The sequence below is a fragment of the Panthera onca genome, chromosome D1, assembly GCF_046562875.1.
Source record: "Panthera onca isolate mPanOnc1 chromosome D1, mPanOnc1 haplotype 2, whole genome shotgun sequence".
Classification (NCBI taxonomy): domain Eukaryota; kingdom Metazoa; phylum Chordata; class Mammalia; order Carnivora; family Felidae; genus Panthera; species Panthera onca.
The window spans coordinates 13,687,959-13,703,191 of NC_138348.1; the positions used below are offsets into that span (position 1 = coordinate 13,687,959).

At 37.3% G+C, this 15,233-nt stretch overlaps 2 protein-coding genes and 1 pseudogene across 2 annotated transcripts; 2 read left to right on the top strand and 1 right to left on the bottom strand.

Moving 5' to 3' along the window:
* Positions 1 to 315: 315 nt before the first annotated feature.
* On the top strand, positions 316 to 1,263 carry LOC144613120 (olfactory receptor 5M10). The gene has a single exon (XM_078434064.2). The coding sequence runs from the start codon at positions 316 to 318 to the stop codon at positions 1,261 to 1,263; it is 948 nt and encodes a 315-aa protein (XP_078290190.1).
* Positions 1,264 to 8,503: 7,240 nt separating this feature from the next.
* On the bottom strand, positions 8,504 to 9,207 carry LOC132677532 (olfactory receptor 5M5-like; annotated as a pseudogene).
* A 3,967-nt stretch (positions 9,208 to 13,174) lies between these two features.
* Positions 13,175 to 14,122, top strand: LOC144613119 (olfactory receptor 5M10). Its single transcript, XM_078434063.2, has one exon. The coding sequence runs from the start codon at positions 13,175 to 13,177 to the stop codon at positions 14,120 to 14,122; it is 948 nt and encodes a 315-aa protein (XP_078290189.2).
* The last annotated feature ends 1,111 nt before the right edge of the window (positions 14,123 to 15,233 follow it).

Here is a 15,233-nt window from a genome sequence, read left to right on the forward strand (position 1 = left end):
AATATGTAATATTATTACATTATTATGTATTAATTAGTATAAAATATGAATATATATATATATACACACACACACAAACAAAGGTGACAGTGTGTGTGTATATGTGTGTTTGAGTTACAAAAACAAAGAGATAACAAGAGACACAGAATAAAAATATTTATGTAGATAATGTAATGTATTTTTTAAATAGGGAAAATTCCAAGTAGATGAATATACCAATGCCTAAATGATAAAATGGGTAGAATAAATGCAGAATCTGGATCAGATGGAACTCCTCACTTTCTCTAAGACTATCAGTTTTCAAGGGAAAAGAAAATGTCTCCCCCAAACCACACTACAGTGACAGAATTCATTCTCTTGGGACTCACAGACGACCCTGTCCTGGAGAAGATCCTGTTTGGGGTGTTTCTGGTGATCTATCTGATCACGCTGGCAGGCAATCTCTGCATGATTATGCTGATCAGGACCAATTCTCACCTCCAAACACCCATGTACTTCTTCCTTAGCCACCTCTCCTTCGTGGACATTTGCTATTCCTCCAATATCACTCCAAATATGCTGCACAACTTCGTCTCCGACCAGAAGACCATCTCCTATGCTGGATGCTTCACACAGTGTCTTCTCTTCATTGCCCTGGTGATCACTGAGTTTTATATCCTTGCTTCGATGGCATTGGATCGCTATGTAGCCATTTGTAGCCCTCTACATTACAGTACCAGAATGTCTAAGAACGTTTGTATCTCTCTAGTCATGGTGTCTTATACATGTGGTTTCCTTAATGGACTCTCCCAGACACTGCTGACTTTTCACTTGTCCTTCTGTGGCTCCCTTGAAATCAATCATTTCTACTGTGCAGATCCTCCTCTGTTAATGTTGGCCTGCTCTGACACTTATGTCAAAAAGATGGCGATGTTGGTAGTCGCTGGCTTGACTCTGTCAAGCTCTCTCTTCATCATTGTCCTTTCCTACCTTCTCATTATTGCAGCCATCTTGAGGATCCGTTCTGCTGAAGGCAGGCACAAGGCCTTTTCTACTTGTGGTTCCCACTTGACAACAGTCACCCTATTTTATGGAACCCTCTTCTGCATGTACTTAAGGACCCCATCTGAGAAGTCTGTGGAGGAGTCCAAAATAATTGCAGTCTTTTATACTTTCTTGAGCCCAATGTTGAACCCATTGATTTATAGTCTACGGAACAAGGATGTGGTTCATGCTATGCAGCAAATCATTCAGGGAAATCTCTTTCATAAAACTACAATGTAGCATCTGTTCATTGTAATTACTGAGTGTCTGTAATAACATAGTGGTCCCTTCACAGGACAAACCTACTACTCTACAGTCATAATGTAGTTTCATAAACTCTCAATGGCATTAGCAAATTTCTCCTCAAAATTAATAGCTTCAGGACAAATTGTTTCCATAGAAACTGTAATGTTGAAATTAAACACCATTTTCCTTAGCAAAAAATATCAGAATATAATTTGGAGTTATTCCAATAATTACATAAAATATTTCAACATCTTTACTTACTTGAGGGTAAGTATTAGGATTAATTCAGTCTGATAAGAACACTGGAAATCCATCTTCTTTGATCATATGGTCTACAGAGGCATAGTAAGTTTCAAACTGGAGTGTTTAGGTTTATACTTAAAAAGAATATGAGAGGTGTCTGGGTGGCTCAGTCCGTTAAATGTCTGACTCTTGAATTTGGGCCAGGTCATGATCTCATGGTTGTGAGGCTGAGACCTGCATCTGGCTCTGTGCTGGGTGTGGAACCTGCTTAAGATTCTCTCTCTCCCTCTCTCCCCTGTCCCTCCACTACTCTTGTTCTAGCTCTCTCTTAAATAAATAAATAAATAAATAAATAAATAAATAAAAATAGAATAAAAAATGTGAAATAATCTATTCTTCAATGAGTGATATAGAGCAATGGTTCTGAGGCCTGAGGAATCACTGGAATGACCTTGGGGAAATTTTAAATATATGGATCCTTCATTGTATTATGCTTTCTATGTATTTTTCCTAACCAATTTTTAGACATCCTGAGAAACTTTTTGTCTTATTGTAAATACTGTTTATGCTCCTTAATCTTGAAAATAAACTGTGAATACTTGCTTGTAAGTTTCCATAATTATGGATCCAAATCTATCATAGTATAATAGCAATGTAGGTATATTTTTTCATGTAGTAATTCTGACTTAGGTACAATTTATTCAGAGCTAATAGAATCTATCAATTGGCTTTTATAGACCTGAGAATGCCTTGGAACAGTCTAAAGATGAGTGGCATGTCTATATATTTCTGGAGGAAAACACCTGATGTTTACTTTGCTTCATAAAAGTGTCTGTGACGGATTATTTGGTAGAGAAGGCTCTTTACACTGGTTCTCAAAATTTCTCTTGTGAAAATTAATAGTAAAGGAGATTATACGAAGAGGTACCTAATTCATCCAGATTAACACATGAACCTATGCATTATTAATTGTCTTAAATGTTTGGTATTCTAATATTGTGCACTCTCGTTTTAACTAAGACCACCGCACTAAACGTTTATATAAAACAACTTCTGTATTTACGGTAATGTACTCAAATGGTTTTCCAGAACCATATTTAAATGACCTGCAGTTTTAGTAAGTTAGACTCCATTTCTTCCATCTCATTGGAGTGAATAAGGCTGGTATTATCAAACATGGTTGCTGTACATAAATAAAAATATAGACAGATATTAGGGAGCAACGTTTATTGGTGAGGTGTCCTAAGCCAAGGGATAACATCTGTTTGTATTTTGTTATATTTTTCTCAATGAATTCATATTCATACATGTTCTTATAATTCCACATACAAGTTTGAACACTGATTTTCACTTGATAGTATAACGTTTGTATTTTCGTATACACTGAAGATTCTCAATGAACATCACTTTTAAAGTAGTATAAATCACGAAATTCTATCATACTTGAACTTCGTTACAAAAATATTACATACCAATTGTAGAAAAGAAAGTTGACAAATACGAAAGGATTTTTCCATTTTGGAATAAAATTCAATTTCAATTCTGAAATAAAAGCAAAATTTACTTATAAACTCTTACTAAAAATGTATTTGGTGCACTTTATCTGTATATAGTTTGTTTTGCAAGCCATTATTCCATCATATTGTTGTATCCTATTATTGTTAAGACTGACTCGTATCTCTATGAACATACTTGATTTTTTCTTAGAATGGAGAATTGCTGCATGAAATGCACCAAACAATCTTAAAGTAGAGTATATCATTTCAAATTCTTTACTCCTTCATTGTTGCAACTGAAACTCTTAGGAAAGGATCTGTTTTAATTGGAACAGAAGAAGAATTGAAATACACATTTAACTAATAATAAAGGACATGATTGCTGTTGGTGTTATTTCTGATGATTCCTTAAATGAAGATTATTTACCTTTTTATTTAGAAAAAGTTTTGAATTTTATTTTGCTTTGTGGCTTTTTGCATCCTAATATTAAATAAGTTAGCATCTCTTGTGTGTTATTAATAGTATTTCATGGCCATATATTATAGGAATATCTTAAATTATTCTAAATACAATTTTGTTGCGTGCTATACTATTGTATAACCTTTTCCTTCATATTTTAACCCATTTCCTCTAAATACTTTTAAGAAACCGTTCATTTTCCAGGAAATTTGTGATTTTATCTTCCTTATCTAATTAGATGCATCTGTTTCTATTTCTTCTTTGACATACCTGTATATGTATTTTAAATTCTTACAATTAATGTAGGTTTAAAATGTTTTAATTCCTGAGAAAATAAAATTCCATCTTCATTATTTTTCCCTTCAAAAATTATTACAGGAAATGAAAATCAGATGCTTCTAGCTATCCAATATATATATTTTAAAAGATAATTTATTTATTTGAGATATAGAGTGCGAGCATGTCTGTGAGCAAGGGAAGGGCAAAGAGAGAGAGAGAGAGAGAGAGAGAGCATCCTAAGCAGGCTCAGTGTTGTCAGTGCAGAGCTGATGTGGTGCTGGATCCCATGAACTCTGAGACCATGACATGAGCCAAAATCAAGAGTTAGGTGCTTAACCGACTGAGCCACCCAGGCGCCCCTAGATAGCCAATATTTTTAACCTAGCATTTACGCATATGCTGGTTTAATTTATGAAATATATGAGAACATATAAATAAAAATCAAATGTGGCTATACATATAATACATATCCCTTTTAAATTGTTTGAATAATGTGGAAACACGTTGGTGTGAGTAGCCTTGTTAAAGTTTGATCCCCGTGTCTGATCGGAAGATGTAGGGAATTATAGCATAGAGAGGTCTGCTGAGGTGTAAAAAGGTGAGTTAAGTTTTTTTGCCAGAAAGGCAGAGAGGTGCTGGTGGCCTATAAATGAGGAGCGAGAATGTGGTTTTATATATAAACACTGTGCGTTAATTAATATGACTTTTAAATGTTTATTTATTTTTGAAAGACAGAGAGAGAGAGACAGAGAGAAAGAGAGAGAGCACGAGGGGTGGGGGGCAGAGAGAGAGAATGACTCAGAATCTGAAGCAGGCTCTAGGCTCCCAGCTGTTAGCACAGAGCCCCATGAGGCGCGAGAATCCACAACCACGAAATTGTGACCTGAGCTGAAGTCAGATATTTAACCAACTGAGCTACCCAGGTATCCCCATTAACTAACACTTTTACATGAACCTTAATTTTTTTACTGTACCAGTGTCCAAAATGCTGCATATTTTTCAACAGATCCATAAACACAGAACCGTACCCTTAGATGAATTTTCCTTTTGCCAACAACTGTTCCCCCAACAACTGACATGTCCACACCTACTCCTCAACGGTGAGCCATTCAATCACCGAAAAAAATTCTTGTTGATTACAATTCTAATAAATATTGACAATTCAACAAGCAGAAGCCAATATCTCTGAGATTAGAGGCAGTGTAAGAAATTCAAGATAAAAAGTTACTCTATTTTGATGATAAAATATTTAAAATAAGCAGCACTCAACACTTGAGCAACGATTTTGCCACAAACACGATAAAGTGGTAAAAGCATTAAGGTCTGATAAGTTCCTAGAAATCAGTTGGAGCACTGATCCCCAACATGTAAAGAAATGTTGCAAGTTGTGAATGTAAATTTGTTAAAAATTTAAAATGCTAAAAATGGATGAGTGACAAGCTTGGTAATAAAACCATGAAATAAGACACCCTTTTCTGTATGTATATAGAAAAGAGTTCGAAAGGACTGGTACGTTCACATATTGTTGAGTCAAGGAAAATAATAATATACACTTTTTCTGTAAATCAATTTACCATTAAGTTTTTAAGAGTCTTAAAAAATGTTGGTCCACTTTGGGGGCACCCGGGTGCCCCTGTTGGTTAAACATCCGACATTTGATTTTGGCTCCAGTCATGATCTCATGCTTCACGAGATCCAGCTCTACGTTGGGCTCTGCTCTGAAGGTGCAGAGAATGCTTGGGATTCTCTTTCTCCCCCTCTCGCTAGCCCTCCCCCACTGATGCTCTCTGTCTCCGTCTTTCTCTCTCTTTCAAAATAAATAAGTGAACTTAGAAAAATGTCCACTGTTATTCAACTCTTCCAATTTAAGAATATGCTGAAGGCATAATAAGACATAGGGGAGTGTTTTCATAAGAATGTTTGCTTTGAAATTGAGAAAAAGGCAACAAAGGCTTATGAAATACAGGCCACCCTCACATTGCAGGTTACCCTGTTCACTGAAACTTATGCAGAATGCAAATGTGTCCTACTTCCTAACAGTCACAGTCACCTCAGCACTGTGCCAGGTGAGGATTGCCTGCGTTTTGTAACCCTTAGGCATGGGCAGATTCTAGACGTTAAAATGACCAAAGGACCCAATTAAAGAAAGGCCAAAAGATTTTACAGAGAATTTTAGAAGGAAATAGGGTACAATGATGTTTACAATATAACTTTGTTAAGCGCTAAGATTAAGGAAAAGTAAAATTTGTTGTTTATATGCATATACTAATTTTGGAAAAGAAACAACAATTTCTTGTATATGTACAAAAAAAAGGCAAAAAAAAAGGTATGTTACCAGTACAGTCCTGATCTTAAGATATAAACTGAAAGATCTTTATTACTGTTAGATTTCAAATAGGAAAGTGGGAAAAACAAGGGCTCCAAACAGTTCCCTAATAGCAATGGAACTTGATGGTAATGCAGATTCCTTTCAATCCAAGTTCCTCTTATTTTTCCCCTTAAACATACTGTGTTTCAGAAATCTAAGTGTCCACCAATAGACGAACAGATAAGCAAGATATTGTACACACACACACACACACACACACACACACATATAATGGAATGCTATGCAGCCATAAAGTGGGAAAAGCTCATGTTTTTAGTGACAACCTCAATGAGGTAGAAGGCATTATGCTAAGTGAAGTCATTTAGACTGAGAAAGATTTATGTGGCATCTCAAAAATAAAACAAAGGAATAAACAAATGAACAAAAGACCTGTAGACAGAAAGAACAAAGTCATGGTTGTCTGAGGAGATGTTGGTGGGGAGATGGAAAAATGGATGAAGGGGACTGGGATATACAGGCTTTTAGTTATGGAATGAATAAGTCTTTGGAATAAAAGGCACAACACAGGGAGTATCATCAGTGATATTGTACTAGCATAGCATGGTGACAGGTGGTAGCTACCTCGATGGTCAGCACAACATGACATATACAGATGGCGAATCACTATGTTGTACACCTGACACGAATGTAACATTGAATGCCCACTGTACCTAAATAAAAAAATACACTGTGCTTCCAATTAATTTGAGGAAACAGACTATGCTTATGTATATTGTAGGGGTGAGGTTTGGGGAAAGTAAGTATCAGTATCTTTATCTGCGTAGTTTTAATCAGGAAAACAATTTTTTCTTTGACGCTCAAAAGTCTATCAACCCAAAGAAAGTTCCACCAAATGAAGAATTCTTCTTGTGCTGTAACATCATCATCACAACAGTGAGAAGTACCGTGTCATGGAGATGAAGTAAAACAAATTTCGGTTCCAATAAACTGATGCACCAATGTTCTCTGTGATGATTTTATATCTACTGTATTCACACATACACACAATGAAATGGCACTCACAATGCTTTTGAGGAGAAAGGAAAACTTGAGCACCCACTTGGTGGTGGCGACGATACACGTCGCTACGTCCAAAAGGAAAGAAAGAAAGAAGTAAGATTAAAACTGTAGAAACTTGGGGCGCCTGGGTGGCTCAGTCGGTTAAGTGTCTGACTTCAGCTCAGGTCACGATCTCGCGGTCCGCGAGTTCAAGCCCCATGTCGGGCTCTGGGCTGATGGCTCAGAGCCTGGAGCCTGCTTCTGATTCTGTGTTTCCCTCTCTCTCTGCCCCTCCCCCGTTCATGCTGTGTCTCCCTCTGTTTGAAAAATAAATAAACGTTAAAAAAAAAAAAACTGTAGAAACTTATCTTCATGTAATAACCGATCAGAAGCTGAAACTTACGTGGAGAAAGATTTTCCTAAAGAGAGAAAAATAAAAACTGCTGAAATATTAAAAGGAAAAGATGTACTAAATGTGTCATATCAATGGTAAGCTATATTAATTCACTTAAGTAAAGCCCAAGTTCAAAAAGTATCAAGCAATCAGGAATATGGCTGTGCTACGAGTTAGTTGCAAAATACTAAACCCGAATTTCCAAGCTTAGAAGAGCTGCTATTTTAAAAATAGTTTATGGGTAGACAAGAACGGAAGAAAGGTAATATGCAGAATCACAGAGCAAGTAATTGTCAATAAGGTAGGAACAGAATCATAAAAGCCTTTAATGGAGGCCATGAAATTTCTATATCCAGAATGGGTTTCGCCCATTCCTATAGATATCTGCTTTGATTAAGGAAAACTATTGAAACAAATGTGTTGGTTAATTAAGACGTCAACTATCAGATTCTTTGTGAAAATAATAAAGCACAGATGGTTTTCTACTCTGGATAAGTAGACATAAGAATGTACCAAAAAGGAACGTATTGAAACAAATATGCAGAATTAGAGTTTTCAGCCTTTTTAGAGAAGATAATCAGCTTTCATTAAAGGAAATTATGTAGTATATCAAGTGAATGTAAATTATTTGCATATTCAGGAAACATACTGCAAAGCCCTGCACTTTGCTAATAAGAATAGCTCAGTGATGGTCAATATTGTGGACCTATGAGCTGAAAGGAAGGACTTCTCTGCAGACTGATCAAGGGGAAGGGAGTTCTTGAGTGAGACTAAACAGGGGACCCTGCTTAATTATAAGCAGCTGACTTCCGCTGTTGTGATTCCCACCTGTCATCATCTCCAAACAACTGTCCTTTTCACGGCTGCCATTAGGATTCTCACCTGGTCAGAAGCTGTGCATATATAATCAATGTTAGTGTTACTCCAGAGAATTGCACTCAGGTACAACCAACAGGGGTTGCTTTTTCATTGTTTTTGGCACGTTTTTGTTTTTTTCATTGGGAGACTGTCAAAATAGACCGTTTCTCCATTGTGCCAAAGTTCCTCCGAAACCCTGTTCTCAAAGCCTGCTTCACATCTTTGTTCCTCAGGCTGTAGATAAATAGATTCAGCGTGAGACTCACAAAGATACAAACTGCTGCCACAATTTTCCCTTGTTCAACAGACTGCTCAGGGACTGGTCTCAGATACATGCAGAATAGGGACCCAAAAAACATGGCGGCAGCGATCAGGTGGGAGCCACGGGTGGAGAAGGCTTTGCACTGGCCTTTGCTGAAGGGATCCTCATGATGGTGGTGAAAATGAAAATGTAGGAGATAAGGATGATGAGTAGGATATAAGGATGGAACGGTGAGGTTAATCTCCACACACAAACAGAGCCGTCTGCTTTCTGTAAGTGTCTGATCCTGTCAGCATCAGGAGGGGTGGGGCAGCACATAGAAATGGTTGATGAAGTTGTGTCCATAAAAGGATAAGCGGGATGTCAATAGTATCTGCATTGTGCCCACCATAGTACCCAGAGGTAGGGAGCAGTGACAAGGCAGATGCAAAGGGGCCTGGACATTCTGCTGCTGTAGTGTAGGGGATGGCAGAGGCCCACATACCTCTCAGAGGCCATGGTGCCCAGCACGTAATGCTGCATAAGGCTGATGAAGATTGGTGGAGAGAATTCTCGTATATTTCCTTTGACCACTCCCATTTACTACTTAAAATTCTTCATCTAACTACTCCTCCTTAGCTGCTTGTCTTTCATCCTCTCATGTTTTTAAAACCGAGGTCTCTGAAACTGGGAACCAAGAAAAGAGAAGGGAAGAAAGATTATCTACATAGCTTTCTGGATTCCATCCTTGAAGTGTTTCTTAAAAATTTTTTGAGGGGAAGGAAACGTTTGCTCTTGAACTGCATTAGTGTAAGGCTGGAAAGAGCCCTGATCACATCATACCTTTGCAGTTACACTTTATTAGTAACAAATATTTTGTCAGTATTAAGCATCTAGTGAATAACTTGATCTGCTTGACCCTGTGGAAATAAAAGTGACCTTTAAATCAAATTTATGGAGGTACATATACTCACAATGAAAGACAGAGATTTTGATTGTATCTTGGCAGTGCATGCAGCCATGCAATCACAATTGCACTTTTTCAAAGCTGCTGAGCCCTGAGGATGGCGAATGGGAACGGGGCACATAAAATCACCACAGAAGTCAACCTTCTTACCAGATCCTGCCATTTTTACTTGAATAAGCAATCCTAGGTTTATTGCAAGTCTTTGGTTACTTTCCAAAAGTCCGAAGAAGTTGATTTGACCACTCTGCCAGTGTTCTCATTGATTTTACGGAGGAACAGGTTTGGGAGAGGCCATTCCCCTGCTTTTAGGAAGTTCGTTGTTCTCTGTAGTGTGTTTTCGGGATTTATTTAAGTTGCGTTAGTCAGGTTTTGTTTTTATTTCCATTATATGTAACAAAGGAAATTTTCAATAACATTGGGGGCCCTGCTCCTGGACTACCAGGAAAGTTATTATTTAAAATTTACCAAGGTCCAGGGGTGCCTGGGTGGCTCAGTTGGTAAGCATCCTACTTCAGCTCAGGTCATGATCTCATGGTTAGTGAGATCGAGCCCCGCATTGGGCTCTGTGCTGACAGCTCAGAGCCTGGAGCCTTTTTCAGATTTTGTGGCTCCCTCTCTCTCTGCTCCTCCCCCACTCACACTTGTCTCTCTCTGTCTCAAAAATAAATAAACACCAAAAAAAAAATTAAAATTTACCAAGGTCCAAGTGAGTCTGCAAAGGCTCAAAGCATGGGTTGTTTCTCCCCCGAGCACACATCTATCTGCTTCATTAAAAAAATAAAAATAAAGAAATCACCAAGAAGAAGCATCCCAAACATAAAGAAACAAAACAAAACAAAAAGCAAAACCTTCCTGATTCCCCTAAGATTAAAGTCATGCAGCAATGCACATACTAAAAACATAAGATTAGGGTGTAACTTTCTGGAATGTTCTTCATCATGGTAATTTGCAACTCCTTATGTTTTATATATATATATATATATATATATATATATATATATATATATGTATATAGTGTTCCCCCCCTGAGCACTCTCTTCTTTCTGAAGACTGTGTATCTTGGGCATCTGTCCCACCTTGGGCTCAAATAAAACTCGTCTCCTTTCTCTTCCAAATTTTTAAAAAGTTTTGTTCATTTTGTGTCCACATCTGGACATACCACAAATTGTTCGTCTATGCGTCTGCTAATATATGTTTGAGTTTCTTTGTGGATAAGTGCCATCTATTTTCTTGAATAAATACTTAATACTTGTTTCGTCACAGATTAGTAAGAAACTGTAAGTCTATGAGAAATTTTAGGAGGTAGACCCATTTTCCAAAGCCGCTGAATGACTTTATATTCCCTCAAGGGATGTATTAGGAGAGTTACGTTATTTCGCATTGTCATTTTTGTCTGTTTATTCTCAATCTGTTTTAATTCTTGCTCTTGAGATGGGTGTGAAGAAGCATCCGGATGTAGTTATAATTTGCTTTTCTTGACAATTATAGTGGTCGACATTTTTTTTCCCTGCTGTTATTGGCTGTTCAGATATCTTTTATGAAGAGCCTGCTCACTTCAGATTCTTTTTTACTGGGCTGGTTATATTTTCATCCCTTAGTTATGGAGGCTATGCACTTATTCTGGACATAGATCCTTTGTCAGAATTACTTGAGGTGAGTATTTTTTCTAGTCTGCAGTTTTCCTGGTCTTTGTGCTCCTCAAATCACTCACCTATAGTACCTTCTTAGTCTGCAGTCTCACTAGCTGAAGTCACCTTAGTGTTTACAGGGAAAAACAGACTTTCTAATTGGAATTCCCACTTTACCATATTAAAAAAATGCAAAACCTATCTATCCTTGTCTTCCTTCTTCCAATAGTATTAAAACGGAGGGCTAATTTTGCTAATTGTGCTAAAGATCTCATGCACAGAACTAAGCAGTGTATATATATGTTAGATAGGGATATTGGCCTCAAAGGAGAATTCAGTTCTCAGAGCATCAATTTAAGGTTATACCTGTGAGGAACAAAGACTCTTTTAATTACTTTTTTAGAATTATTTTTTAATACTCTACGGAATATACTTAAGAAATACATTATAAATCTTCCCACCTTGATTTTACAAAACATGGTAAATCAGCTTTTTCCAGGTAGGTCACTTTCTACATTGTTTACTAAAAATATGTTATGTTCTTTGTGTGGAGATTTGTATCCCAATAAAGAGGAAAAAATGCATCTAAATGCATTCCGTCTTTATTTTTCTTCACAGCACTTGCTTTTAACTAACATAATGATATATCTCTTTGTCTATGTGTCTAATATCTGTTCATTTTCCTACAATATATGCAGCATGAGGTTGGGGTGTTTGTTCACTGTGGTAACCGCAGATCCTAGGACGGAAAAAACAAATCAGCCTTTACAGTGTAAATGAATAAATGAATGTGTCAATTTACAGAGCAGAAATAATTCTTTATTCTGTAAACTGTTAGCCAAGTATCAAGAGAGGAATCTCATAAATAAATGTTTCTGAATGAAATCAAGCCAGACGGCTGTAGATTTAAGGAGAAAATATGGTACTAAAGATTTATCTCCCATGTTATATCTGAAACAATAACCTATCATTGTTCGTGGGACATTAGAAATGCAAGCTCATTTTTGTCCATTTGAATGATGCTAACTAATTACCTGCACCTTTTCTTATTTAAAAAAAAATCTATTTTATTTATTTATTTATTTATTTATTTATTTATTTATTTATTTATTTTAGAGATGAGAGACAGAGCACAAGCACAGGAGGGGCAGAGACAGGCGGGGAAATAGAATCCAAAGTAGGCTCCAGGCTCTGGGCTGTAAGTACAGAGCCTGACACAGGATTTGAACCCACGAACTGTGAGATCATGACCTGAAACGAAGTCAGACGCTTAACAGACTGAGCCAGCTAAGTCCCCCAAATTGAGTTAATCTTTTTTTTTTCTTTTTAATTTTTTAAAGTTTATTTATTTATTTTTTGAGAGAGAGACAGAGCACAAGTGGGGGAAGGGCAGACAGAGAGGGAGACACAGAATTCAAAGCAGGCTCCAAACTGTCAGCACAGAGCCCGATGTGGGCTTGAACCTGTGAACTGTGAGATCATGACCTGAGCCGAAGTTGGAAGCTTAACTGATTGAGCTACCCAGGCAACCTTTCTTGCACCTTTTCATTGCTGAATTTCATCCCACGGGTTTTCTTTTTCTCAAAGTGTGACCAAATTCAAATATTTCAAACTTCCCAGGAGTTCCCTGGGAAGAAAGGCATAAATGTATGAACATGTATATACATAAAATACGTAATATTATACATTAGTAGATACTAATTAATATGAAATGTGCATATATGAATATATATACACAGGAGACAGAGAAAGTGGGTGTATGTTTGGTATTTGAGATATAGGAGAAAAAGACAGTACGGTGACATGTACTAAATATTTTTGTAGAAGTTATGATATATTGTTAGAAGAGAAATTTTCTGGTAGATGAATATATCAATGAATAAATGATGAAATGGATGGAATAAATGGAGACTCTGGATCAGATGGAATTTCTCACTTTCTCTGTCACTCTCAGTTTAAAAGGGATAAGAGAATGTCTTCCCCAAACCACACTACAGTGACAGAATTCATTCTCTTGGGACTCACAGACGACCCTGTCCTGGAGAAGATCCTGTTTGGGGTGTTTCTGGTGATCTACCTGATCACGCTGGCAGGCAATCTCTGCATGATTATGCTGATCAGGACCAATTCTCACCTCCAAACACCCATGTACTTCTTCCTTAGCCACCTCTCCTTCGTGGACATTTGCTATTCCTCCAATATCACTCCAAATATGCTGCACAACTTCGTCTCCGACCAGAAGACCATCTCCTATGCTGGATGCTTCACACAGTGTCTTCTCTTCATTGCCCTGGTGATCACTGAGCTTTACATGCTGGCCTCAATGGCATTGGATCGCTATGTAGCCATTTGTAGCCCTTTACGTTACAATACCAGAATGTCTAAGAACGTTTGTATCTCTCTAGTCATGGTCCCCTATATTTATGGCTTCCTTAATGGACTCTCCCAGACACTGCTGACTTTTCACTTGTCCTTCTGTGGCTCCCTTGAAATCAATCATTTCTACTGTGCAGATCCTCCTCTGTTAATGTTGGCCTGCTCTGACACTTATGTCAAAAAGATGGCGATGTTGGTAGTCGCTGGCTTGACTCTGTCAAGCTCTCTCTTCATCATTGTCCTTTCCTACCTTCTCATTATTGCAGCCATCTTGAGGATCCGTTCTGCTGAAGGCAGGCACAAGGCCTTTTCTACTTGTGGTTCCCACTTGACAACAGTCACCCTATTTTATGGAACCCTCTTCTGCATGTACTTAAGGACCCCATCTGAGAAGTCTGTGGAGGAGTCCAAAATAATTGCAGTCTTTTATACTTTCTTGAGCCCAATGTTGAACCCACTGATCTACAGTTTAAGAAACAAGCATGTGATCCATGCTATGCAGCAAATCATTCAGGGAAATCTCTTTCATAAAACTACAATGTAGCATCTGTTCATTGTAATTACTGAGTGTCTGTAATAACATAGTGGGTCCCTTCACAGGGCAAACCTACTACTCTATAGTCATGATGGAATATTACATAAACTCTCAATGACATTAGCAAATTTCTCCACAAAGTAATAGCTTTAATAAAAATTGTAATGTTGAAACAGTATTTTCCTTAGCAAAAAAATCTCAGAATATAAATTGTATAGTATCCAATAATTCCCGAAAACACTTCAACGTCTTTATTTTCTTGGGGATAAATATTAGAATTAATTGTTTGATTGGAACATGGGAGATTCATCTCCTCTGAATTATATGGTCTAGAGAGCCATAATGAGGTTCAAAATAGAGTGATTAGTTTTAAACATTTTAAAAGAGAATTATGAAATAATTTATTCTTCAATGAGTGATATAGATCAATGGTCTTGTGCCTGAGTAATCACTGTATTACATTGGGGGAATTTTATTTTATTTTTATTATTTTTTAAACGTTTATTTATTTCTGAGACAGAGAGAGACAGAGCATGTACAGGGGAGGGTCAGAGAGAGGGAGACACAGAATCCGAAACAGGCTCCAGGCTCTGAGCTGTCAGCACAGAGCCCGACGCGGGGCTCGAACTCACGGACCATGAGATCATGACCTGAGCCGAAGTTGGCTGCCCAACGGACTGAGCCACCCAGGCGCCCCGGGGGAATTTTAAATATATGGATCCCCTATAAGTTTAAGCTTTCCATATTTTTTCCCAACCAATATTATAGATATCCTGAAAAAGTTTTGTCTTATTATAAATATTGTTTATGCTTCTCAATTTTGAAAAAAATACTCTCAACACCTGCTTATAAGTTTTCAGAATCATGGATCCAGTTCAATCATAGTATAATAGAAATCTAGATATATATTTCATTTAGTACTTCTGACTTAGATCCAATTTATTCAGACTTAATAAATAGAGTCTATCAATTGGCTCTGTAGACCTAAGATGCCCTGAAACATTCTACAAATGAGCGGTGTGTCTTTATCTTTCTGAGGAGAATACCTGATGTTTACTTTGGTTCGTAAAAGTGTCTGTGACTCATTATTTGGTGAATAAGGCTGTTACAGTATTTCCCA

Coding starts and splice junctions, on each gene's coding strand:
- LOC144613120 (XM_078434064.2), top strand. CDS start 316: ATGTCTCCCCCAAACCACACTACAGTGACAGAATTCATTCTCTTGGGA.
- LOC144613119 (XM_078434063.2), top strand. CDS start 13,175: ATGTCTTCCCCAAACCACACTACAGTGACAGAATTCATTCTCTTGGGA.